The sequence below is a fragment of the Palaemon carinicauda genome, chromosome 1, assembly GCF_036898095.1.
Source record: "Palaemon carinicauda isolate YSFRI2023 chromosome 1, ASM3689809v2, whole genome shotgun sequence".
Taxonomy (NCBI): Eukaryota; Metazoa; Arthropoda; class Malacostraca; order Decapoda; family Palaemonidae; genus Palaemon; species Palaemon carinicauda.
Genome location: NC_090725.1, coordinates 109,156,151 through 109,183,466, shown reverse-complemented (window position 1 = coordinate 109,183,466; position 27,316 = coordinate 109,156,151). Strand labels below are relative to the sequence as shown.

The 27,316-nt window shown below is 45.1% G+C and overlaps 1 protein-coding gene across 2 annotated transcripts in view; it reads right to left on the bottom strand.

The window, feature by feature from the left end:
- The window catches only part of LOC137650822 (asparaginyl-tRNA synthetase-like), a 165,839-nt gene extending 138,523 nt beyond the window's left edge, over positions 1-27,316 (bottom strand). Inside the window, exons 1-2 of one of the 2 annotated variants that reach the window (XM_068383987.1) lie at positions 27,138-27,316; positions 5,486-5,566 (exon numbers count right to left, since the gene is read on the bottom strand). In XM_068383987.1, coding sequence (XP_068240088.1) covers positions 5,486-5,566; positions 27,138-27,257 — 201 coding nt within the window. In that variant the 5' untranslated portion in view covers positions 27,258-27,316. The remainder of the gene's footprint in view (positions 1-5,485; positions 5,567-27,137) is intronic. The other variant, XM_068383980.1, reaches the window with a different exon arrangement.

Genomic DNA, 27,316 nt, shown 5'->3' with positions numbered 1-27,316 from the left:
TGGTGGACATGCAGGGGGATTGCCAATCCTAGCGTTTGCGGCCTCGGCAGCTCCCTCTAGGATTCTTGCCTCCCCTGGAGGACTTTCCGCCCTTCTTGTCTTTGACAGGAAAGGGCTGCTGTTTGGACACCTTCGTCTTTGCTGCCGGTGCCGGTTTCGTCGACTTGGACTGGCGAGGTTGTTGGGGTGCTGGAGGTTTGTAGGGCTTTGATGTAAGAGCCCTTTGGAGGATAGAATCGTGGTTCGATTTCCTCCACCTCTCAGCTGCCTGTTCCACATCCTTGGGCTCAAACAGGCTCTTTCCTAGGATGGAAGAGTGTCTGAGCTTGCAGACATCCACAGCTGGGACCTACGCGTGGAACCTCTCGTTCACCGCATCACGTCGTTTCAAGATCGAGTTTGCCCACAAGTTCGAAACTTGGTGGGCAAGAAACTCGATGGTACGTGTGCCTGAGAGGAGGAAGGTCTCCAGGGCCTTCCTAGTGCTTTCCTTGGACAGATCCTCGGAACGCAGCAGGATGCCCAGAGACCCTAGCCAGACATCCAGCCATGAAGTGGCCTGCATGGCACACTTTGCGACCTTCTCCTGACTCAGGATCTCCGTTGCCGAGAATGTCAGCTGCCGGTTGGAGAGTCTCTCAAGAGAGACTCCCCTGTTAAGCTCTTCCACGGAGTGGTGGAGCGGGAGAGCTAAACAAGGCTCCTCCATGATCTCAAAGTACCTCCTCTGTTGGACACGAGGAGGTGGGAGGAGCTTGTTACCAGCAGAGGAACGGCTGGAGGAGGCGAGTTCCGAAAGCTGGCCCTCAACCTTATCTCTGGCACTCTTCACCCCTTGGGACCAAGGCAGAGCCGCACTGGCCTTTGAGGGTTTTTGAGTGCCATAGACTTGGTCCAGGACCGTATCCTTGCCTTCACGAGGGGCGGTTTCGGGGTCCTTGAACTTGTTGAGATGCCTCATCAAAGTCAGGACTTGCCAGAAGGCGTGCTCTGAATCATGCTGCTTTCCTCCTGGTGAATTGGCAGCAAAGTCTCCTGTCCCCAACTGCTCTACTTGGGGGGACACGTGGACGTTCTCCTGGGGTCTCGCTAGCTCTGGTCAAATCTTTGAAGAAGACTTCGGGACGGTCTTCGTTCGAGTCCTTCGGTTCCCTTCTAGGAGGGATGCAGGACTCCAGTAAAGAAGTCTGAGGGCTCTTCTCCGCCCCAGCACGCGACGATTCTCCTACTCGTGGTGGGGTCTCTCCCATTGGTGCGGTGGGAGAAGGTCTCACCTCGGTAGATTCTCCTGAGGACGGAAAAGCTTCGTCCACAGGAGAAGGAGAGAATGTCTGAAGGGGGGAAGGAGCCTTCCTTACGAACTTCTTAGGAGCCAGTTTGACCCTAGGACAAGTCACCACGAACTCTACTCCTCTCTTCCTCCTCAGTGGGGTTGTTGGTTTGAGACCCAAATCAGCGAAGGCAGGCTTAACAGCCTGGACGACAGTCCTGATAAGGGACCCAAACCATGGCTGACGACTGACAGACGCAGTGTCAGAGACTCCCACTGGAGGGAAGGGGATCGGGCGATCCTTTGGAGTAGACACCATAGAGCCTGCCCGAAAGGAAGAAGAAGATTGGTGCCTAGACCTCTCTGAAGACTTCCCCTCCTCCTGCAAGCGCGCTGCTCTGTGCTTGCGGAGCGGGGATCGTGAAGATGTTGACCTGGTTGTACGCGCTCCTGAAGACTCGCTCGGCTGCTCGCACTGCAAAACCCGTCGGGAATTGCGCTTGGGGTCACGCTGGTGCTCGCGTGATGGACAAATCGCAGGTTCGCACGCGAGCGAGCGGGCGAGGGGGCGCGCGGCCGTAAGGGCGAGCGTTGGCGGTCGGGCGAATGACGGCGCGCAGGCAAGCAGCGGCGCGTTGGCGAGCGATGGCGCACAGGCGAGTGATGGCGCGTAGGGCGAGAAGGTGAGCGATCGCGCTCAGGAGAGATAGCGCGTGGGCGCGTAGGTGACCTTCGGCAAGCAGGATCACGGGCGCACTGAAGAGTGCTTGTGTGCAGGCGATAGATCGCACGGGCGCGCGGTCTGGAGCAGGCGGCTGGGGCGCAGGGCCAGCAGGTGTAGATGCGCGTACCGGAGGCTGCTTGTGGGCGCGTGCAGGAGACTTTTCGTGAGCGTGTGGGCGTGTAGTGTCTCGTCCAACTCTGGAAGTGCTCAAAGGTGAATGCGCACGATGGCGCGCAGGCGGGGCTGACGCGTGGGCGAGTTCCGAGGGCGCGCAGGTGATCGCGGGCGAGAAGAAGAAGGAAGAGTCTTCTTGCCTACGCCCAGATCTGGGGATCGTGGGCGCGCGGGCGAACGATGGCGTGCAGGAGAAGATTGCTGGCGAGCTGGAGATCGTGGGCACGCAGGAGATCGTGGGCGCGCCTGGTGCATGTCAGGAACAGGGCGTGCAGATGTGCGCTGGCGAGTAGGAGATCGCTGGTGCACAGGAGATCGCTGGCGAGTAGGCGAGCGCTTGCGAGCAGGAGAGTGCTGGCGAACAAGAGCACGGTGACGAGCAGGAGAGCGCTGACGAGTTGACTCTGTCTCTGCTGCAGGAGATCGTTAGCGCGTAGGAAGGTTCTCAGCAACAGCAGGAGAACGTGGGCGCGCAGGTGAAACCTGGCGCTGAAGGGACTTGCTCACATTGTGAGACAAGCCCTTCTGCCCCGAAGGGACTGGAGGCTGTTGGAAAACGGGGTGCGTGGGCCCCCACAGCGCGTCAGCTTCCAGGAACGAAGAAGGAAGATCCACAGGTCTGGCAGGCGTTGGAGATCGCGAACGATCTGCAGAGAGGAACAGAGATGCAGCTGCAACGGTCGACTCACGTTGAGGAGGAACCTCTGCGGGGGACGTCGAGGGCGAAGAACCGAAGAGGCGCCTCCTAACTCCCTTGTAGGAAGAAGGAAGATCTCTACGGCGGAGAGGAGGGCGAGCCTTGCGGCGAAGACGACCTCTAGGAACAGGTACACCATCGTCGGTCCTCCGAAGAGGAGTCTCTGTCAGTGAACTCCCCCGAGAAGGAGAATCACCCGCAGGAGAGACCGTTGGACTCAGCTCCTCCCTCGAAGGATGTTCGGAGGGGGGAACTGAGCCTTCAGCCACATCAGCAACCAAGGCAGGGGTTTGACCCGACCTGTCGGAAGCCTCTGCCACAACAACGTCGACGATAGACAGAGGATCTACCTCCGCTATCACCGGCGACTGCTTGACAGCTGCTCCCAACTGGATCAAGTCAAACAGGGCTTCCCTGGAGGGCGAACCCTTAAGCCCCAAGGAAGCCCAAAGCTGTAATAAATCATCATTAGACTCAGAGTTATTAACATCCTCCCCTGGAGGAGGAGGAGGAGCTGCCTCGCTATGGAAGGCAACTCCCTCTCCCGAACCCCGAGGTTGGTCAACAAAAGAATGGCCTACGCTACCACTCGCCGGCCTCTGGCCTCTCACGAGAGGCCGATCGAGTGGGAGCTTCGGAGGAGGTTCGGGCAGCGGAAGAAGAGTCCTTGGAACCTTCCTTCTTCAAGGCAACCCTTGAAGGAGAAAGATCCCGCTTAGACTTCTTCTTCCGTCGCCAGGAAAACCTCTCCCACTGGGAGGTAGACCACTCCCTGCACTCACTGCAAACTTTGTCTCTATCACACCGTTGACCTCTGCAGTACGGACACAAGGTGTGAGGGTCCGTCTCGACCACCGACATAAAAGTCCCACAAGGGCGGTCGGGTAAGCCAGGGCACTTCCGCATGATAGAGGTAGAGGCCAACTTCCGAACACACACTGAGAGAAAAAGCAAAAAAGATTAAGGATGTCACTATGCGAGGGTGAGGTAGACACGTCTGACCGTCACCCGAGCCAAAAGCAAAGTGAATCAGTTCACCGGTGTGTGAGGGGGAGGGGTAGCTAGCTACCCCTCCCCTACCCCCTCGCTAACTAGTGAGGGGGTAGTTAACCCTCGTTAAAAATCTAATGGCTCGTCATTCAGCTACGCCGAAAGTAATACCCCATGTAAATAGCGTGGTTTGTATTTCGGTTACGGAACAAACCAACTTTCTTTAGGTTCAAGTTGTGGCCGTCATGTAGTGACGGTACGACTGCGAACATTTATGAACCCCATAAAAGGCACAAGATAATTATATTAATACAGGTTTACATATACAGAAGGTCCCCAACTTACAAACATTCAGAGATACAAACACAAATCCAACTGAAAATAACAAAGATAAGATAAAGAAATATTTTAACAAAACTATTATATCATTTAATACAGTAAGCAAAACAACATTTGTAATAACCAGATATTTATTTCCTATGAAACCCAACTATTTATTGACTTTTATAGCTGGATATCATAGGCATGGGATTCAGATTTGGCTTAACCTAGGCCAAAATTTAACAAAATTTGACTTACAAACAGCTTCTTGGAACCTATTATGCTTTCAAGTTAAGGACCTTCTGAAAACCTACCACGCATTCGCGGCTTTACCCAAAAAAACTGCATAACTTTCTATGCATTAAATTTAATCAGGTTTTTACACACACCACACGTATATGCACACTTATTCAATTGATCAAGAAATAGAAAGCAAAAAACTACAACTACCAAAATTTCAGATGTAGCAAGAGTACATATGTACTGCTTGTGGCCGAAGTCAAAAGTGTTAGCCTTTTTTAATGACTGATAAGTTGGCAAGGCTTTTACCCACCACCTGGAGGTAGTTATAACCACAGTACAGTACGTACTTAAATTTTAGCAGTAGTCCAGCTTCGCTGAAGTTATACTCCTGTTATAGGACAATGATTTGCATTCGTGTAGGAGCAAACTGGATACCATATATGTTGATAGGAAGCAGCGACATAGCTAAGGGAGGATGGGGGGGGGGTTTAAAATGCCCCTGGCCTTCCAAGAGATAGGGATCCAAACCAGGGTCAGAAAAAAAAGTAAGTATACATTTAAAATGATCACCAACTTACAAGAGTAAGGGGTAGGGGGGGGGGAGGGGCGTTACTAACTCAGCTCCCAGGGCCACCAAATCTATAGCTACATCCCTGATAGGAAGTGAATGAGATAATCTTAATCTTTAAACACCCTCAAAAGGATATTGGGAATTAAATGACAGGCTAGGATTAGATATGAGACTATGGGAGAGATTACTCAAGTGTCATACGTGGATGAGATCATGATGAGGGGTAGATGGAGATGGTTTGGGTATACTCTTCGCACTCCCAAGAGAGATTAGTTCACCAAATGTTCAGCTGGGATCCACAAGGAACTAGAAGAGCTGGAAGACCCAGGCCTACATGGCAGTGGACTATGAAGCATACAGTAGGAGATGATGAATGGAGAAGTATTGAATTGAAAGCTCAAGATAGAGACGACTGTCAAAATCTAACCAAAGACCTTTTCGTCAATAGACGTAGGGGGAGATGATGATAAAACTACTAGATGTTGTGATAGATACCTGCAGACTCTGAGTGCACGAACCATCATTAAGGTCTAAGAAGGTAAACTCTTTGTGTCGTCTAATGGCCTTCACCCAACCCTGAAATAAATGAATAATTTATTTATGATAGACATAAAATAAAGTCCATTAATCAGATTTCTAATCTAAAATACAAAAAAAATACTAAAAAGCTATAAATTGCCTTATTTTATCATAAAAACTAAAATAAATTTTACAATTCTAATATCTGCACTAAATACTTTCCCACTTTACAAATTTGTCAGCTATCAAATAATTTCAAAGTCCAACTTGTTCAACTGATAATTCAATACAGTACAGGGTACAGCAAAGTCATATAACTACAGTACTATTTTTTCCTATTGGAGCCCTTGGGCTCATAGATTCTTGCTTTTCCAACTAGGGTTATAGCTTAGCATGTAATAATAATAATATTCTTGATGCTAGTATTTCTTGACCTTAAAAATAAAACAACTCACTTGCCCCCTTCTCTAAAACAACGGATACCCTGCAATGCCCGACGCTAGTCACCATAAGGATCATATGATCGAGACTGTTTATAGTGTATAACTATCTCAGTATCTTGAATTGAAAGATAAAGTCAATAACCCTGAACCATTCAAAGTGGGAATGTGGATGGCAGATTCTAAGAATTTCTGGCAAGTACTGATATAAGTAATTTTCTTATACAATATTAATTTCTAAAAAAAAAATATAAAAATTTTTATTATAAGTTTGTAAAATTTAATAAATATGATCCTGAAGGTTTTTAAAGTGACCTAGCAAAAGGGCTAGAATCTGTACTCATAACTACTCATACTGAGTGAATACAATAAAGAATAATGAATAGTTTGCACATATTAGTTAGCCTTGACTTAATCTACACAAACCTAATGTCTGATTATAATTATAAAAAGAATAGTATTTTGGGCAATTATGGGATATGTCCCAACGTTCTACAAACTTTCGATGTTACTGAAGTCCAAATATGTCTGTATTTCAATCTTGCGCCACAAGGTGAGAGGCGAAGGAAGAGCCAGCATTCAGAATTTTTTTAAAAGCAAGCAGGAGGCCGTACTTGGAGGCAATTCTTCATATGTGTGAGATGGCCATGGCTTTATCAACATAAATGTTATTACGATAGGTTCCCTACCTAACCTTTGGAAAGAATGTATATAGCTGGGTCTGTATATAATTTAGGACTGAAAATGTCTTAATTTTAAAAGAACGAAGCTCTAACTATCGGGAATTTTGAAAGCCCTGCTGGAGTTACCCATGGCAGGTGTGCAGAAGTTATAAAATATTGGCAAGGTAACGCAAAATCATAAAATTTCGTAAAATGTTATTTTCATTATAAAATAAATTTTTGAACATACTTACCTGGTAATTATGTATATAGCTTACGTCCCTGACGTCACAACACAAAAATTAAATAAACTTGCGCCAATCGCCGATTGGATAGCCAGGTGTACCACCGTGCGCCCCTAGCGAGGTATCTAGAAACCATCCCATGGATATCCATATTTTCCATGCCTCTAGTCTCTAGAGGGGAAGAGGGGGGGATATTTAATTATACATAACTACCAGGTAAGTATGTTCAAAAATTTATTTTATAATGAAAATAACACTATTAAACACAAGACTTACCTGGTAGTTATGTATATAGCTGATTAACACCTTTGGTGAAGGGTTAGAGACAGCCAATATAGATGGAATCTTACTTAAGCGTTAATAAATAAACTTAAGGGTTCGTACCTGATAAGGAAGTTGACTTCAATGAATCTTTCATTATGTCCACTTTCCTTATGAGATCCAGCGATCCACCCAGGGGGCTGAAGACCTCTAGAAGTTGTCAAAACGGTCTAAAAACCTCTATGTGACAGTACCTCTTCCAAAAACCTTGTTCCAGGGCACTCTCAAGGAACAAATAGAACATCTGACTAAAATCAATGATTGTGGGCGACTATCGCAATCGCCACAACAACCATAAAAATATAAGAGTTCCAAGAGAAGAAAAAGGTATTAGGATACGGGAACTTAGTGGAGGATTCCTCCCCCACTACTGCACTCGCTGTTACGAGTGGTCCCAGAGAGTATCCGTCTTCATAAAGAGTCTGGACATGATTCAAAAAGTTTGAAGTGAACACAGATTTACTCTTCCAAAAGGATGTGTCCAAAAAGCTCTGTCACAATCTATTTTGCTTGAAGGCCACTGAAGTTGTTACAGCACTAACTTCATGCGTCTTGACCTTCTAAATAAATTAGAGATAAGTCTCACTGTAAATCGCACGAGCCTCTCCTATAAGAGTCTGATGAAAAATGAAAGGACCTTCTTGACATCTGTAACAAGGGCTACTTAAATGAGCCCCAAAGAGCTTCGACTTGCTCGTAACTCTTTCATTCTGCCCAGAAAGAACTACAGGGTTCTTACTGGACACAGGACTCCCTCCAACCCTTCTCCAACCTTATCCGACAGAGTCGCAAACTCAACAGCCTTGAATTAAGGTTGAAAAGGGTGGTTATTCTCGGTGAGAAAGCCTAACTGCAATGAACAGATAGCTTTGTTATCTTGAAAGTCAACGTTTTACAAAACGCATGAATCCACTGATACTTATAGTTGCCGTGGAACTAATAAAACAAGAATCATCGTGAGGTCCTAAAAATGAAGAATGCAAGTGGACAAGTTTGTCACTCATAATGAACTTCAGGATTATATCCAGACTCCAAACTGGCGAGTCATTGTTAACTAGATGTTTCAAACAATTTGAGAAGTTCCTGTAGGACTTTATCAAACGAAAGGCAAGATACTGTGCCTGACTACAGTCGTAAACACACTCCTGCATCCTTTGATGAAAGAAGATGCACAATTGCGCTTCCTTCGAAGTGACAACAGGAAAACAGCAACTAAGCTGTAGAGATACTGGAAGAGAAAACAGGGTTGATTCTGAATCATTCTCTAAAACCTTCTATATGGATTGATAAATCCTGGAGGTAGAAGTCTTTAAAGCTCCTATAAAAAGTACCTTTCTAAGGAAGGAGTCTGAGAAAAATTACTCTAAAAGGAAGACTCCTAGGAGAGTCCACTATCCACTCCAGAATCTCTGTGAAAAATTCTATATAAGGACGACTTAAAGTCACCACAGATTCTTGCAGACTTCTTGATGGAGGGTCCATTCTCCAGCTGAGATAGTCTGCCAAACTTCTTTTCCCCCTGAATGAACCTTACAGAAGCATACATTCTTCTCCTTGCCCAGAGAAAAGACTCCTTGCTGTCCCGTAAAGAGACTCGAGTGAATTCCGCCCTGCTTGGTAAAGAAAACTAATGCTGTTGTAAATCGGCATTGACTTGCCAACAGTCTAGTGTTGCTTCCACCTCGAAATCGAGGTAACGGAACACAACAAAAGGCCTAAGGCCCTTGTTCCAAAAGGGGGGGGACCTCCTGGAGGACGCCTGATTCTTGGTTGGAACCTACTGGCATAGACTGGATCGTTCCACCACTGAAGGCATCTTATGGCATCCAAAAAAGATGCATAAGGACTCAAGATCTTCTCCTTGTCCCAAAATGATTGAGGATGTAAAGGAGCAGACAAAGAAATATCACAAAAGGATAAAAACTTCTAGCTTCCGAATGGCCGGGAAACGAGCCCCGGTCCAAAAATGATATTTTGATTATAAAATAAATTTTTGAATATACTTACCCGGTGAATATATAATAGCTGACGTCTCCGACGGCTCGACAGATTCCAAAAACTCGCGAGCGATCGCCGTGAAGGTTGCGGGTGTGCCCACCAGCGCCGACTATCGGCCAGATACCGCATATACTTGTAAACATCTCCAGTTCTTCTCAGTCCCCTAGGTCTCTATCGGGGAGGAAGGGAGGGCCTTTAATTTATATATTCACCGGGTAAGTATATTCAAAAATTTATTTTATAATCAAAATATCATTTTTAAATATTAAACTTAGCCGGTGAATATATAATAGCTGATTCACACCCATGGTGGTGGGTAGAGACCAGTATTAATACAATAAAGGCGTATATGCTCAAGAGTTTTTGACAATTATTCAAAAAACAGACTTAAGTATAGGTACCTGGTAAGGAAGCAGACTCTGATTATTACTCTGCCTCATTAGTCCGCTTTCCTTACGAAGCCCAGCCATCCTCTCAGGATGCTGAAAGACTCCCAGGAGCTGTTATATCCAGGGCGAACACCCTTATAACAGGACCTCATCAATACCCTTAATCTGGGCGCTCTCAAGAAACAACATTTGACCACCCGTCAAATCAAAAAGGATGCGAAAGACTTCCTAGTCTTCCGTACAACCCAAGACAAGATTAAAAACATTTCAAGAGAAGATATAAAGGATATTGGGATTAAGGGAATGTAGTGGTAGAACCCTCACCCACTACTGCACTCGCTGCAACGAATGGACCCAGGGTGTAGCAGTCCTCATAAAGAGTCTGGACGTCTTTTAAGTAAATTGAAGCGAACACCGACTTGCTCCTCCAAAAGGTCGCGTCCATAATACTTCGAAGAGACCTGTTTTGCTTAAAGGCACCGAAGTCGCTATCGCTCTCACTTCGTGCGTCTTGACCTTAAGCAAACAACGATCTTTCTCATTTAAATGAGAATGTGCCTCCCGGATTAAAAGTCTAATAAAGTACGATAACGCATTTTTAGACATGGGCAATGAGGGCTTCTTAACGGAGCACCATAAGGCCTCAGAACCACCTCGTAATGGTTTAGTTCGAGCTAAGTAAAACTTAAGAGCTCTAACGGGGCACAGCACTCTTTCAACTTTGTTACCTACGATTTCTGACAGACTAGGTATTTCAAAAGATTTAGGCAAAGGACGAGAAGGCAGTTCGTTCTTGGCCAAAAAACCAAGTTGAAGCGAACATGTAGCTTTATTTGTAGAGAAGCCGATGTTCTTACTAAAAGTATGGATCTCACTGACCCTTTTAGCCGAAGCCAAGCACACCAAAAAAAAGCGTCTTGAGGGTGAGATCCTTCAGGGAGGCTTAATGCAATGGCTCAAACCTGTCTGATATTAGGAACCTTAGGACCACGTCTAAGTTCCAAGCGGGAGTTGACATACGACGCTCCTTAGAGGTCTCGAAGGACTTAAGGAGATCTTGGAGATCCTTGTTATTTGACAGATCCAAGCCTCTATGTCTGAAAACAGACGCCAACATGCTCCTGTAGCCTTTAATAGTGGGAGCAGAGAGGGAGCGAACATTTCTCAGATGCAGGAGAAAGTCCGCAATTTGGGCTACAGAGGTACTGGAAGAGGAAATAGAGGAGGACTTGCACCAGTCTCTAAATACCTCCCATTTCGACTGATAGATCCTGATGGTAGAGGATCTTCTAGCCCTCGCGATCGCTCTAGCTGCCTCCTTCGAAAACCCTCGAGCACAAGAGAGTCTTTCGATAGACTGAAGGCAGTTAGACGAAGCGTGGGGAGGCTTTGATAAAATCTCTTTACGTGAGGCTGTCGCAAGAGATCCATCCGTAACGGCAGACTTCTTGGAACATCTACCAGCCATAGAAGTACCTCTGTAAACCACTCTCTCGCGGGCCAGAGTGGAGCAACCAATGTCAACCTGGTCCCTTCGTGAGAGGTGAACTTCTGCAGCACCTTGTTTAGGATCTTGAAAGGTGGAAAGGCATAAACGTCCAGGTGAGACCAGTCCAGCAGGAAAGCGTCTATGTGGGCTGCCTCTGGATCTGGAACTGGAAAGCAGTAAGTCGAGAGCCTCTTTGTCAGTGAAGTCGCAAAAAGATCTATGGTGGGTTGACCCCATGTCATCCATAGCTTCTCGCACACAGTCTTATGCAACGTCCACTCCATGGAGATGACTTGTCCTCTTCTGCTAAGGCAGTCCGCCAAGACATTCATTTTTCCTTGCACAAATCTCGCCAAAGGAGAGATGTTATTTGCCTTAAATGGAGTTCCTTCTGATCCGTGGATCAAAGACCCGAGCATTCCAGACTGTCCAGTGGAGCTCCCTAACCCAAAACCGAAGCATCTGAATACAACACATGGGTTGGGTTCTTGATCGCAAGAGAAAGACCTTCTCGAAGTCTGATGTTGCTGTCCCACCAAGTCAGACATGTCTAGACTGGGTTGGAGATTGGGAAAGAGATACTCTCTAAGCCCTTCTCCTTGTTCCAATGGTTTAGGTGAAATTGGAGAGGGCATAGGTTGAGTCTCCTCAGAGAGATAAACTACTCCAGCGATGAAAGAGTTCCCACGAGACTAGTTCAAACTCTTACAGAGCAACTGTTTTCCTCTTGCAAGTGAAGGACTTTTTACAGAGCTTGTTCCATTCTTGTGGGAGACGAAAAGGCCCGAAAAATCAGACACTGTATCTCCATTCCCAAATAAAGAATAGTCTGGGATGGGGTACTGTAAGTTACGACGTCTCTACGTTCACTATGAGACCTAGCTCCTTGGTTAGGTCTAATATCCATTAGAGGCTCTCCAGACAGTGATATAATGACGACGCCCTGATTAGCCAGTCGTCAAAATAAAGGGAGGCTCTGAATCCTCAAAAAATGTAGAAAGCTTGCTACATTTTGCAAGGGCCTTGTAAAAACAAGAGGAGCAGGAATGAGGCCGAAGTACAGTGCTCGACATTGGTACATTACTTTCCCGTCCACAAACCTCAGATGTTGTTGAAAGTTTGGATGAATCGGGATGTGGAAGTATGCATCCTGAAGGTCGAGAGAGACCATCCAGTCGCCTTCCCTTACTGCTGCCAAGACAGATTTGGTAGTCTTCATCGTGAAGTTCGTCTTGACAATGAACACATTGAGCGCACTTACATCTTAAGTACTCCTGCAGTGAACGTGGCTGCCAGATCATTGGAGCCATCCCTGATAGCCTTGTTCCTGCAGTGAATGTGGCTGTCAGATCATTGGAGCCATCCCTGATAGCCCTGTTCATGCATGACATAATTGTACAGCAAAACATTGACAGCTGGAGAGACCTTCTGACTTAAGGCTCCCAGGGACCAACCAACAAATAAAAACTTCAAACGCTCGAAAAAACTCCTAACAGGAGATGGTCTAGCTCTGAAGCCGACCATAAAATCTTGGAGCGTCTCATGGCCAGGCGACGGGGAGAGTCTATGAGGCTTGAGAAGTCTCCCTGGGCAGAGGCAGGAACTCCCAAGCCGAGAACTTCTCCCGTGTCATACCAGACGCTCGCTCTAGAAGCCAGTTTAAAAGGAGGGAAAGCAAAGGCTGTCTCCCCCAAACTCCTCCTGGTGATCAACCAGTCGCCTAGGAAACGTAAAGCTCTCTTAGAAGAGCGAGAGAGCACTAGCTTAGAAAACGACGGCTTCGAAGTAGCTAGGCCTAGCGTAAACTCTGACGAAGGCGAACGAGGAGCAGCAGTTACAAAATGGACCGGAAAAAGATCCTTAAAAATCAGCATGATTTTTTTAAAGTCCATAGAGGTCTGAGCAGCTTTAGGCTCCTCTCCGTCTGACAAAGTCCCCAAAGGAATATCAGTAGGAGGAGGATCAGCAACTTCCTCATCTGAAGGAACCTCGTCCGACAATTGTCTAGTCTCATGAAAAGGAGAGACCTGCCGCGGCGGCAATGCTTGACAGGCAATGTCAACAAGCAAAGGAGCAGCAGTAGCAGTAGAGGAAGCGACGTCAGGTCGCTGCTGAAAGGACTGAAAACCTTGTGACTGTCCAACAACAACAACAGGAGTTGATGGACGCTCGATGTCACGTCGGAACTGCATTGACTGCCTAGACTGAGCAGTCAAAACAACCTTCGACTGCGGTGATTGACGCTCAACGTCAAGTCGAGGCAACTGAGCTGGTTGGCAAACGTCCTGAACGTCAACACGAGACTGCGGCAGCGGCTGAACGTCAACACGAGACTGCGGCAGCGGCTGAAAGTCAACACGAGACTGCGGCAGCGGCTGAAAGTCAACACGAGACTGCAGCGAGGGAGGATCCATGTCACGTGACTGACGTGAAAAACTCCTGACATCACGTTTCAAAGTACAAGAAAACGTCAGCACTAACGTCAAACGGACGAGTAAATGCTCGTTTGGGCGGCTGACGGCCAGAGTCTCGTTTAGCGTAACGGCGACTCGAAAGCGAAGGTTCATCGTGAACCTGCTCAATGTCATACTTCTCCATAAGGGAGGCAAGCTTAGTCTGCATGTCCTGCAGGACAACCCATTTAGGATCAACGGGAGTCGGAACGGGCCGAGACGACGGTAACGTCTGTGTTGGCAAAACATTGCCTTTACCGCGACCCTCGGACCCCGTGTTACGCTTGCGTTTAATAGCCGAACAGTCTTCCGACGACTGCAAAGGGTCAGAGCTGTCCCCATGGCTACAGCCAGGACGCTGGACCTGTCCTGAAGGGACTGACTTTCGCTTAAAGGGTCTAGAAACCTTGCGCCAAGGTTTCTTTTGCGAAAAGTCTTCGGATGACGAGGAAAACACAGTCTCACCCGTCTTATGGTAAGGGCGATCTTGACGAGAAACATCCGATACCAAAGAGGGAACGTCTGTACGTTGGTTAAAGCCTCTCGTCCCCTTAAGTCCTACGACATTACTCCTCCCTGGTGCATGGGAGCCTGAAAGAGGTCTCGGACTAGGGGAGCGACAAGCACGAACAAACGAACCCTCCGCAACACAGCACATGTTTTCTTGCACTCACTTCACTGATATCGTATTTTTCAATAATTTCACATTAGGCATGAATAAAACTGATATCTACCTGAAGCACGCAATTCTCCCTTACATCAAAAGGTTATAATTGCGAAATGAGTCGTATAAAGTAAGCACATTAGTACAAAATGAAACACACATGCAAAAATCAAAAAACATATACATATATATCGAATAAAACGGAAATATATAAAGTTAAAAAGGATCAGTGACTGGGGAGGAGACTAAACTCTAGTTCACTAAAGACTACGTTTTCAATCTCTCACCGTACAGTGCCTTGGGACGAGAATAAAAACTAAAAACGTTTTATCCTCTCTCCCCGTACAGAGACTTGGGACGAGAGTAAAAAACTGAATCGAGAACAACGTTACTCGCTCCCAAACTCCTTACTTGGGACGAGAATAAAGATCGGATCGTTTTCTCTTCCTCTCTCTCTCTCCGTCTCTCTCTCTCTCTCTCTTGATTTCACACAGAAGAGAAAAACCCACTCACCCTTCGTCAATAAACAGGTTATTTGACCAAAGGAAAAAACTGAAAGGACTAAGAAATTGAAAATTAACAAGTTCCTTTAAATTAGTATTTAAAACACTTCAGTTTGAAAGAAGAATGAACAAAACGTCAAAATTGATTTACTCTTTCTGCAAAGTGAAACAGTGATTCTCTCTTTCTCTATCGTAACGATAGAGCGCAAACTGCGTAGCATAAATAAACCAAACCTTAGTTCATCTTTGAAAAAACAGCACGAAGACTATTCAAAGAATATATTTCTTAAAATATTTTCTAAAAAATATTCATTTCATAACTCTTACAGAGCAAATGATTTAAACTTAACGAAAATAAAAGTTGAATGGGCTCAACGTTGTTTAACTTCGGTTTCCAAGTTAGGACCGCCTACATCTCGGACTAGGGGAGGAATAGGTAAAGGCCGCATATAAACAAAACATAAAATTTATCTTGATATTTAGTATAAATGGAAAGCTAATCGAAGAGGCCTAATAAAGGCGGGAGATAAAAAAAAATATAGAGGAAAATCTATAATTATCAACAATAATTTATAACGTGATAAAATAATTACTAAAAGCCTTAAACACACTTCCGTACACTGAGGGAAGGGTCGGCCACCTTTACTCTATGGAAAAACCAGAGATAAAAAAAGCAAGGGCAAAACACTTTTCCTCTCCTTTCAAAAGCATTTCTTTTGAAGATAGTATTGAATAATCCAACACGGCGAAAGCAATAAAACCAAAACCAAGTACTTCACCAATTCGGTAGAAAACTCGAGGTCATAAAGCGAGTGGAATCAACTTGTCGATGACACCGACAGAGAAGAACTGGAGATGTTTACAAGTATATGCGGTATCTGGCCGATAGTCGGCGCTGGTGGGCACACCCGCAACCTTCACGCCGATCGCTCGCGAGTTTTTGGAATCTGTCGAGCCGTCGGAGACGTCAGCTATTATATATTCACCGGCTAAGTTTAATATTTAAAAAATCTAGGATGAACACAGATAAATCAAGGATCTCAAAGAAAGATTCAAGATGGCTTGCACTGTTCTAATGTGAGACATAAAAGCCTGAAAAAACTAGACTCTGAATCTCCATTTTGAGATGGGGTCAGAAGAAACTCGTCTTGTAGACAAGAACATCCAATTCTTCAAAAAAGACTCAACGTTATCTGAAGATCCAACATGTAGATCGGAAGAATGAGTCCTGAGAAGCCAATCTTCCCTAAACCAGGAGGCTCAGATCTTGAGTGCAGTAGACTGTTACATAAGTATTAGATACGTGAACAGTATCGGGGCGGAGGTAAGACCAAAACACACACACACAGTCGGACTCTAGACTCCTCTCTAGAACTGGGAGGGAGGTCTAAGGAGCTAAACTTAAAGAAGGTTTCCCTAAAAAAGGAAAAAAGTACAGTGATGCCTCAGGATACGAAAGTAATCCGTTCAGGATACGGTTTCGTATCCTGATTTTTTCGTATCCTGAGTCGCGTTTTACATGTAAATAGCCTAATCCGTTCCAAGCCTTACGAAAAGACACCTTTTCTTTCATAAACACGCTAAACTGTAGTAATAAACATGCAATGCAGCCATTTCTATCATTCAATAATTAACCCAACTGTTAAAAACAGCCTAATCCATTCCAGAAACCACCATGAGATTATTCAATAATGTAGTTATAGCCTAGTTATCCCCTCCAAGCCTTAAGAAAACGGTCCCTTTTCTTTACTACTGTATAAAAGTTATGGTACTGTGTGTAAAGCATTTGGATCAATGAAGGTGTATTGTTACCTGTACGTACACCTAAATTAAGGATTGATACCCTGAAAAAAAGGTTACAGTTAATTAGTGTAACAAAAAAGTTGAAACTTACCTTTTGATTGAAACGATGTCCGATAGCAAAGTCGCGGCAGAGGAGGATGGCATAAGGCAGAAAACGTAACAAGTAACAGACTACGTACAGTAATTTACACACTTAACACATTAACACTTGAACTTTACGAAATAAAAAAATGGCAGAAATAATTAACACTTAACATTACGTACGGAAAACTATAAAATGAAAGAAAAAATTACTTTAACACTTAACGGTAACATAAAACTTAAAATTGAATTTTTTTTTTTTGCTTTTTTATAACTTTACGTTTTTCATATTTTCTAAATTTCTTCTACTTCTTCATCACTTTCTTTTTTCTGTTTCTTTTCTTTACTTTCACCTTCTAATTCTTCATCACTTCCTCTTTTCTGTTTCTTTTCTTCACTTTCACCTTCGTCTTGGCCTACTAATACCGCTGGCCTCTTTAATAAGAAACTATCCATTGATGCTTGTTTCTGCCTACTTTTCAACACATTTCTAAAATGCGTTAGGCAAACGTCATTGCAGTGTTGAAGCGCACGGTTGGTATAAACTTTTTCTGGATGTTCCTTTTCGACGTAGTCTGCCATTTTATGGAGACATGCGAGAATTTCCTTAATGTCTGCCGTTTTCAAAGGTGTAACATCCTCCTCATCACCGTTAGAGAACTGCTCTTGAACAACACTCATTTGCATCGTCTCCAACTCCTTCAGGTCATCCGTCGTCAACTCCTCGTGGTGCTCCTCGATAAGTTCATCTATATCCTCGGCGCTAACTTCCAGCCCCATGGACGTACCAAGATGTACGATGTCAGCCACCTCAGACTGCTGAATGGGTTCAGGATCGTCAATGATCTCGGCTTCGCCTCCAGGCTTCCCGAACCCCTCGAAGTCTCGTGCAGAGACAGCATCAGGCCACAGCTTCCTCCAAGATGAGTTCAGGGTACGCCTCGAAACATCCTGCCAAGCAAGATCGATGAGTTTGAGGCATATCACGCTATTAAAGTGATCTTTCCAGAATTCACGCAGAGTGAGGTTTGTACTCTCTGTGACTTGGAAACATCTCTGGAAGAGATGCTTCGTGTACAATTTTTTAAAATTTGAAATAACTTGCTGGTCCATGGGCTGGAGGAGAGGGGTGGTGTTAGGCAGTAGATATAGGACCTTTATGAAGGAATACTCGGCCAGAAGATATTCCTCGAGGCCAGGAGGGTGAGCTGGAGCATTGTCCAACACCAGCAGACATTTCATAGGGAGGCGCTTTTCTTCCAAATATTTTCAGACAGTCGGACCGAAGCAGACATTCACCCAATCAATGAAAAGTTGCCTCGTTACCCAGGCTTTAGCATTCGCCCTCCACATCACGGGAAGGTTCTCCTTGATGACTTTGTGGGCTTTGAAGGCTCGGGGATTTTCTGAATGGTACACCAGTAGGGGCTTTATCTTGCAGTCCCCAATGGCGTTTGCACAAAAAGCAAGGGTAAGCCTGTCCTTCATAGGCTTATGTCCGGGTAGCCTCTTCTCCTCCGCCGTGATGAACGTCCGACGAGGCATTTTCTTCCAGAAAAGCCGGGTTTCGTCGCAATTGAAAACTTGCTGCGAACTGTAGCCTTCCTGCAGAGTCAACTCGTCGAACGTTTTAACAAATGCTTCGGCGGTCTTCGTGTCCGAGCTGGCTGCCTCCCCATGCCGTACCACTGAATGAATGCCAGTCCTTTTCTTGAATTTCTCAAACCACCCCCGAGAAGCCTTGAACTCTGGGGGTTCCTGCTGGGATGTTCCTTCTCCTGCCCCTTCTTCGGCCTGAGTGACCAGTTCATCAGAAAGGCGTCTATGTGCAAAGCTTCGGGATCCGGAACCGGAGAGCAGTAACACTCCAGCCATTTGGTCTTTGCGGTGGCAAAGAGATCCACGAGAGGTCGACCCCATAACCGCCACAGACTCTTGCAGATGTCCGGGTGCAGAATCCATTCTGTGGAGAGAACCTGACCTTCCCTGCTGAGTCTGTCTGCACTCACATTGTTGACCCCCTGGATGAATCGAGTCAAAAGAGTCACCTTCCTTTCCTCTGCCCAAACGAGAAGCAGTCTTGCAATCTCGTACAGAGGCCAAGAGTGGGTCCCGCCTTGTTTCACAATATAGGCCAGAGCTGTCGTGCTGTCCGCATTGACTTGGACCACTTTGCCCCTGATCTGCTTTTCGAAGCCTATAAGAGCCAGATGAATAGCCAAAAGCTCCTTTTGATTGATGTGGAGAGATGTTTGCTCCACCGTCCAAGTCCCCGAAAGCTCCTGCTTCTCTAGAGTGGCCCCCCACCCCGAGTTGGAGGCGTCGGAACACAACACGAGGTCTGGGCTCTTCTGAAGTAAAGACAAGCCTTCTTTCAGTCTGGGCTCGTTGTCCCACCATTGAAGATGAGACTTGATGGAAACCGAGATGGGAATGCAATCCCTGTCGAGGCTGTCCCCTTTCTTCCAATGGCGATTGAGATGAAACTGAAGAGGACGCAAGTGCAACCTCCCCAGGGTTACGAACTTCTCTAATGACGAGAGAGTCCCCAGAAGGCTCATCCAATCTCTTATAGAGCAAAGATCTCTCTTCAGGAACGTTTGAACTTTTAGGAGGGCTGCCTGGATTCTCACCGACGACGGAAAAGCCCGAAAACTCCGACTGTGAATCTCCATCCCCAAATAAAGAATCTCCTGGGATGGAGTCAGTTGCGATTTTTTCGAGCTCACCAGGAGGCCCAGTTCTCTGGAGAGATCCAAAGTCATCTTGAGGTCCTTCAAACAACAATCGGCTGAGGAGGCTCTTATCAGCCAATCGTCCAGATACAGAGAGGCCCTGATTCCCCTCGAATGCAGCATGCTTGCCACATTCAGCATGATCTTGGTAAACAATAGAGGAGCCGTGCAGAGTCCGAAACAAAGAGCCCTGAACTGGAAGACCTTGTTTCCGTCCATGAACCTCAGATAACGTCTGCAGCTGGGATGAATCGGAAGGTGGAAAGTCCTGAAGATCTATAGAGACCATCCAATCGTCCTTCCTCACAGCCGCCAGAACTGTTTTCTGAGTCTCCATAGTGAACGTCGAATTTTGGACATAACCATTTAGCACACTTACGTCCAGAACCGGTCTCCACTCCCCGGAACTCTTGGGTACTAGGAAAAGGCGGTTGTAAAACCCCGGAGACGTAACATCCTGCACTTCCTCTATTGCTTGCTTCTCTAATAAAAGAGACGTCTGAAGGCGCACGGCTTGCTTCTTGGGTCCCTCTCTGTATTTGGGCGAAAGATCCACCGGATCTGTGACTTAAGGAGGATTTGCCAGGAAGGGGATCTTGTAACCCTCCTTTAACACTTGGACGGACCAGGGGTCCGCTCCATTCCTCTCCCAAGCCTCCCAGAAGTGAGTCAACCTGGCACCCACAGCTGTCTGAAGGAAAGGGCAGTCAGACTTTACCTCGGCCAGACTTGCCCCCTCTGCCTCTAGGCTTCCTTCCTTCTGGTTTGAAAGAGCCTCTTCCAGAGGACTTCCCACGAAAGGACTGAGGTTGAAAACCAGAAGAGGATTCCTTAGGTTTACGAGAGGAAAACGATGACGGCAAAACTTTCCTTGTCATATTAGCAACCAAGTCATGCGTGGCTTTCTGCGTGAGGGCAGTATCCACCTCGCCTACCAATTCTTGCGGAAATAAAGTATTAGCCAAAGGTGCAAAAAAAAGGCCCGTTTTCTGGTAGGGAGACACTCCTGCAGAGAGAAAAGAGCACATCGTGGCCCTTTTCTTGAGGATTCCAGCTGTAAACAAGGCAGCAAGCTCGTTGGAGCCATCCCTCACACCTTTATCCAAGCAGGACATTAAATGAACCAGTCCACTAGTGTCCGTTTCCGTCATATCGGAGACTCTCTTACTCAAAGCCCCCAGAGCCCAGTCCAAGAAATTAAACACTTCAAAGGCCCTGAACAGACCTTTAAGCAAATGGTCGAACTCTGGAATGGACCACCAAATCTTCGTTTTCCTTAAGGCAAGACGACGAGAAGCATCTACCAAACTTGAAAAATCCCCTTGGGCAGACGAAGGAAAACTCAAGCCCAACACTTCACCAGTCTCGTACCACACACTAGATTTAGAGGCTAACCTAGCGGGCGGAAAGGCAAAGGCCGTCTTGCCAAAAGATTTCTTGGAGTCCAACCAGGAACCCATTAATTTCAAGGCCCGTTTAGAGGATCGAGAAAGAACCATCTTGGTATAAACTGGAACCTTGGTAGCTTTACCTAAGATGAACTCAGAAGGCGGAGAACGAGGGGCCACAGGAGTAAACTGATCCGGGAAAATTCCAGTAAGAATCAGCATAAACTTGCGAAGGTCCACAGCATGCTGATAATGCTTCTCCTCCTCATTCTCAGAGACTTCCTCAATAGGATCATCCTCATCCGACTTTTCCTCAAGTTCGTCTTCTGGCAGTGCAGCAACTGCTGCAGCCTGAACCGAAGGAACAAAGTCTGGATGGGACTGCCTGTCAAAGCCAACATCTGCATCCACCTGACGGGGAGAAGTAGAAGTAGATTGACGCGAAACACGGACGGGTAGACGATCTTCTTCAACCAACAAATGCCTAGACCGCTTAGAATCCGACTGCTGTTGAACAGAATGACGCTTGGAATCAGAAGGCAACTGCCGAAGATCGCTGAGAGGACGCGTAGAGTCCGAAAACTGTTGACGCAAACGATCAAAGCTGTCAAGATGTCGACGCTGCGAATCGATGTTTTGACGCGACGTGTCCACAAGTTGTTGACGCGAGCGATCCCCTACTTCAAACCGTTGACGCGTCTCGTCCACTTGTCGACGCCGATGTTCTTCCACACGACCAGAAAGCGAAAACTGGTCAACCAAAACTCTCTGACGCGACTCATCAAAATCAACCTGGCGTTGGACACTATGAATGGGAGACCGCCTAAGCGATAACTCGTCAAGACCAGAGACCATTGAACGCCTATGCGATAACTGGTCTGACACCTGACGCCCAGACATACCGCCAACACCTGGTTGATAAGAATCCATCAACGACGAGAGTTGTTCCTTCATAGACACAAGCAGAGACCATTTAGGATCAACAGAACTCCCTAAAGGAATATTCGCACCAATGTCACCACGTATTTCGGGAGAAGAAAGCCAATCTGAAGGAAGAGGGGGTGCATGAATAGTAACAAGGTCTGAATCGGAAGGAATCATATCCACACAAACACGGTGATCTGGACGTTTAGCCGGAGTGCAAGCGATGGGAGAACGGAAACGTTCTGGTGAACCCCACGAACTACATCCTGGCCGCACAGGCGATTCCTGACGCTGTGAAACATCATGCGTCCGTTTAAGCGGTCTTGACGCGCGACGCCAGATCTCACTCCCCGACCCTTCATCGGAAGACGGGGAAAACGCATGAACCTCACCTTTCCTACGATGAGGGTGAACGACCTGAGCTACGGCAACAGGAACGTTCGAGGGGACGCCTGCACGATTGATGACGCTTCTCGTTCCCTTAAGCCGTTCGACATTACTTCTCCCATGGGTTCGAGAGCTCGAAAGAGGTCTTAGGCTAGGTGAACGACAAGATCGTGCAGACACACCCTCCGCAACACTAAACACATTAGCAACACTTGTCACAAAACCGAGAGAGTCACGACTTTTCGGTACACCAACATCAGACACTGAAACACTTTCCACAGTTCCGACCGGATCACGGTTTTTCAATACCTTTAACTCGGAAAAAATCGTATTTCTATCGGCTGCTAAGGACTCAACTTTCTCACCAAGAGTCAAAATAGCAGTAAACATGTCTTTCATAGTAGGTTCCTGATCTACCACCACGGGGGAAGGAATAGGATTAGGAACATTAACATTAGGTAAGGCTCTATCCACAGATCGTGAAGAACTATGCCTAACTCTATCTCTCTCTAGTCTCCTAACATAACGATCGTATGTAACAAAATCATCATCAGTTAAAGAAAGACACTCATTACACCTATCATCAAATGAACAAAATTTACCCGTACATTTCACACAAATATTATGAGGATCAATAGATCCTTTAGGAAGTCGAGTACGACACCCTTCACTAACACACCTACGCTGAGCAGGGGAGGAGTCGGCCATTTTGAATGGTAACGTGAAAGACCGACGAGCAAAAGGTAAGGGAAATATCAATAAAGATAATCTCAAACAAAAAGATTTCAAGACAAGAAACAAGTGAAAACAATCAACGATAGCTTAAACTCAAAAAAGAACGTTGTACATCACCAAACAACTTCCCAAGAGAGTAAAACCACGAGAGCGAACTTCTATATGTCAGCCAGCTATGACGGCAGAGAGAAGAACTGGAGATGGTGTATGGTTCCACCTGAGCTACCGCTAGGGTGCGGTTGGTACACCTGCCGTATCTTCGATAGCGGCAGTTTTGAATTTCTGCCAGGGCGTCAGGGGACTTCAGCTCTTTTATATAACCAGCGGGTAAGTTTTATATATAAAAATTACTTTTACCCATTCCACAAAGATATGCCTAGTAACCCAAGCCTTAGAATTAGAATGCCATAGAACATGTAGCAGGTCTTTATTAATTCTATGTACTTTAAATGCCCTAGGGTTTTCGGAATGGTAAACTTAATTTTGCAGTTCCCGCTGGCGTTGGCACAAAGCGCAAGAGTCAACCGATCCTTCATTGGCTTATGTCCAGGCATTTTCTTCTCTTCGGCGGTAATGTACGTTCGACTAGGCATCTTTTTCCAAAACAGACCGGTTTCATCACAGTTGAAAACCTGCTGCTCTACGTAGCCTTCCTCCGCCACGATGCTTTCGAACTTTTTAACAAAGTCTTTAGCAGCCTTAGTGTCCGAACTCGAAGCTACTCCATGCCGAACAACTGATTGAATCCCGGTCCGTTTCCTAAATTTCTCGAACCAACCTCGAGACGCCTTGAATTCCTCCGTCGTAAGATCGGCTGAACTCTCCCCCACGTCACCCCCAGAGCCTGCCGCCTTCAAGTCACTGTAGATAGCACTAGCCTTCTCACAAATGATCGTTTCAGTGATCGTAACGCCAACAATCTCCTTGTCCTTTATCCATATTAACAAAAGGCATTCCATCTCTTCAAGGGTAGGGCTAAGACGTTTGGAAATAATCGTGATCCCCTTCGAAGGTTTCACTGCTTTAATGGCTGCCTTCTGTTTTATGATCGTCGAGATCGTAGACATATTCCGGCCATATTGTTTAGCCAGATCGCTAACATGTACACCTCGCTCATGCTTTTCTATTATTTCTTGCTTTAGTTCTAATGAAAGCATTGACTTCTTCCTTTTCTCACTACTACTACTACTTCCTGAGCCGAAACTAAGCTTTTTAGGACCCATGATTACGAAACACAGAAAACAACACGTGAAAAAGGAAGATAAAAAACACTGTTAATAACCGAGCGAATAGAGAACAACCACACGATGCGCACGAGATGAGAGGACTGATCAAGGTGACGCTCAATTGGCGTCCCTCCGATGTGCTGCCGTCTAGCGGCGTCAACAACAAACCACGGTTGACGCTTTCGAGAAAATTCCACGCGTACGCGTATTGTTTACTTCGTATGTTGGAGCAACACTTCGGGTGTCGAGACAAAAATTTGGTCGAATTTTACTTCGGATGTTGGAAAATTCGTATGTCAGGACATTTGTATGTCAGGACATTCGTATGTAGAGGTTCCACTGTACTGGGTTTTAATTACGGTAACTGCATTTTTATGACGACAGGTGGAAAAAACAATGTTTAAACAATTTAATAGAAGTAAAATGAAATAAGAAAGGTACACGGTGTCTTTTAAGGAGTTTCGAACGTTATTGATGACAATATCCATCGCGAACACACAGCTTTTCAATTATGGTAGTCGGCCAACTCAAGAACTATGGATTTTCTCCAGAAATAATTAACAAAATCTTTCAAAACACCACAAAATACACTATGCCATTACCATGCCATTCATTGTACTATTCTATAATTTTACCAAACCAAGGTGGGATAGGTAATGGATGCTGCTGACTCAGCAGGTATACCTATAGGCTTCCCCAAACCGCAGCATCCCTATCTTTAAGGATGGTAACTTTACAGACACTACTAAAAGATATCAAGCTTGAGTGGATCTCAAACCTCTGTCAGGTTGTATGTATGATGACAGCCTCCTGTACGTATGATGATGGGCATGCCCCATAACCCCCCCTTATTTTCAACTCTATCACAAACTTGTATTGAATAAAAACTTTCCAAAATATTCTAAATACCCCTAGTAGGCACTTCCCGGATAGAAATGGAATCATTTTTAAAACCATCAAAATTGCCATGAAACTTTTAAGTCGAACGAGCTCTGTACCCTGACATGGACTTTCTCTCTCCCGTAGTTCATAAGATTCACTGTTGATGAGGTTTTGATAAATTCAACAGCGCAAAGCTGCAGAATATCAAACTAATTGAAGGTAGCAGCAATTTTAAACAACCTAATAGGACCTCACGTGACCTAGAAAATTAACAGAGGGCTTTTTGTTACCTATTCAAAATCAGATATTTCCAAATTCAAACAGGGTAATGGGAGTGTCAATTGTGGGTCAGAGATGCTCATTCTTTGCCCACAAGAGGCAAAGATGGCAACCTATCAGGGCAAGAGCAAAGATGCTTGTGAATCTTTTTATAATTCAATTAATCCAAAAATTGTTAGCATTGACTCCTGAGGGATTATTCGGTAATTGTTCAAAGTGATAGAAAATCAACGCACATTGTCAAACCCGCGTGATTTTGGCCGTGTTCTTATAGTTTGGGGCCTGATTCTGGAAGTTCTGGTCTGTTTCAACATCCTAATCCTTCTTTATGTTGATTGCCTAGCCACCTCACCTGCTACAAAAAAGAAGTTAACACTCAAAAAGAAGTTCATATCTGAATATTCCGACTTCATTGACTATGAGTAATGTAAGTACAGCTATATTTGTCTCTGTTACTATATATTATTGGATGAATGTAGTTCATTAGGACAAGTGTAAACTTTCTAATTTCTTGTGAGAACGATTTCTTTTACAAAATATGATTGTATTACCTTGCTAGAAGTGAAGCAGGTTCTGAATCAAGCACAGGGTAAGCTAAGAATACGGCAGTCTAAGGGGGGAGTCGTTGGGGGAGTTAGCTCCCCGTTAAGTAAGGACATGGCTTGTAGGTTAGGTTAGGTAGGGGTGGTATTCTTGAGTAGAGGTTTTGCAGAACAACGGGCATGGGTATTGTATTATAACCATTATGTCATATGGGCGACTAGAAAATGGGAAGTAAATTCTCATTTTCTAAGCACGCATGTTATATGCAGCTTTCGTACATCAGCAGCCAGTTCCTCCACACGTGCATAGAATATGAGAATTTTCTTCCCAATTTCAAGTCGTTCGTAAGACTTTTTTCTGCAAAACCTCTATAAAAGAACAACACCTAACGTAAACTTCCCTACCTAACCTAACCTACATGCTGTGTCCTTAACTACTTACCTAATGGGGGTCTAACACACCCCTGCAACCACCTTAGACTGCCGTATCCTTAGCCGGCTATCATCGTAAATACAGGTGGCCTCTATCATACATACAGCCCTAAATATTTACTGATTCAACTTAATTACAATATTCATAAAGAAGAAAGATTTTTTTCTGCAAAACCTCTATAAAAGAACAACACCTAACGTAAACTTCACTACCTTACCTAACCTACATGCTGTGTCCTTAACTACTTACCTAATGGGGATCTAACACACCCCTGCGACCACCTTAGACTGCCGTATCCTTAGCCGGCTATCATCGTAAATACAGGTGGCCTCTATCATAGCATGTAGGTTAGGTAAGGTAGTGAAGTTTACGTTAGGTGTTGTTCTTTTATAGAGGTTTTGCAGAAAAAAATCTTTCTTCTTTATGAATATTGTAATTAAGTTGAATCAGTAAATATTTACCCCGATTATACAAAAGGCTCTGACGTTTCTATAAGGTTACCACGAACCTTTAAATCAATAGTTGCGAATTACCAATAAATACAACAGAAAACTTCTTATTTTCTTTATGAATATTGTAATTAAGTTAGGGTTGTATGTATGATAGCAGCCACCTGTATGTATTATTATCCCTTATGCTAGCAGCCACCTGTATGTATTATTATGGCTTTCTTTGAATACAACAGGCATAAAGGGGGGGGGGTCGCAGGGGAGCGTTAGATAAGTACTGTAGTTAAGGACAAGGCTTGTAGGTTAGGTTAGGTCAGTTGATATCTATTTTTTATCAACACGGGACGAACTGGCCGCTGATATACAAAGGCATCGATACCTGCAAATTACCGATAAATACACCAAAAAAAAATTCTAATTTTCTTAATTCACTTAAAACAGTAAATATTTACCGAAGATAGGAAGTCAGAATGAAATTATGAGACAAATCACAAAAAACAGCATAGTAGGTTACCGGTAAGAAAGCTCGAAGTCTAAGAGGTCTAACATTATCTCGTTAGTTTCCTATGTAACTTGAGAGATTTTAGAGAATTTACTCACTTTTATCCGGAATCTTTCTTCTAATGGTCTCCTCTTCAGTATTTTAGATATACTGGTAAAGTTAGAACATTGCCGGACGAGATTTAACAGAGGAAATCGGAATTTTAATTTTTGTAGCATTTTAGACAGGGACCTTTTAACAGTAGTAGTATGTAAAGGATGTTTCCTATGTAACAGCT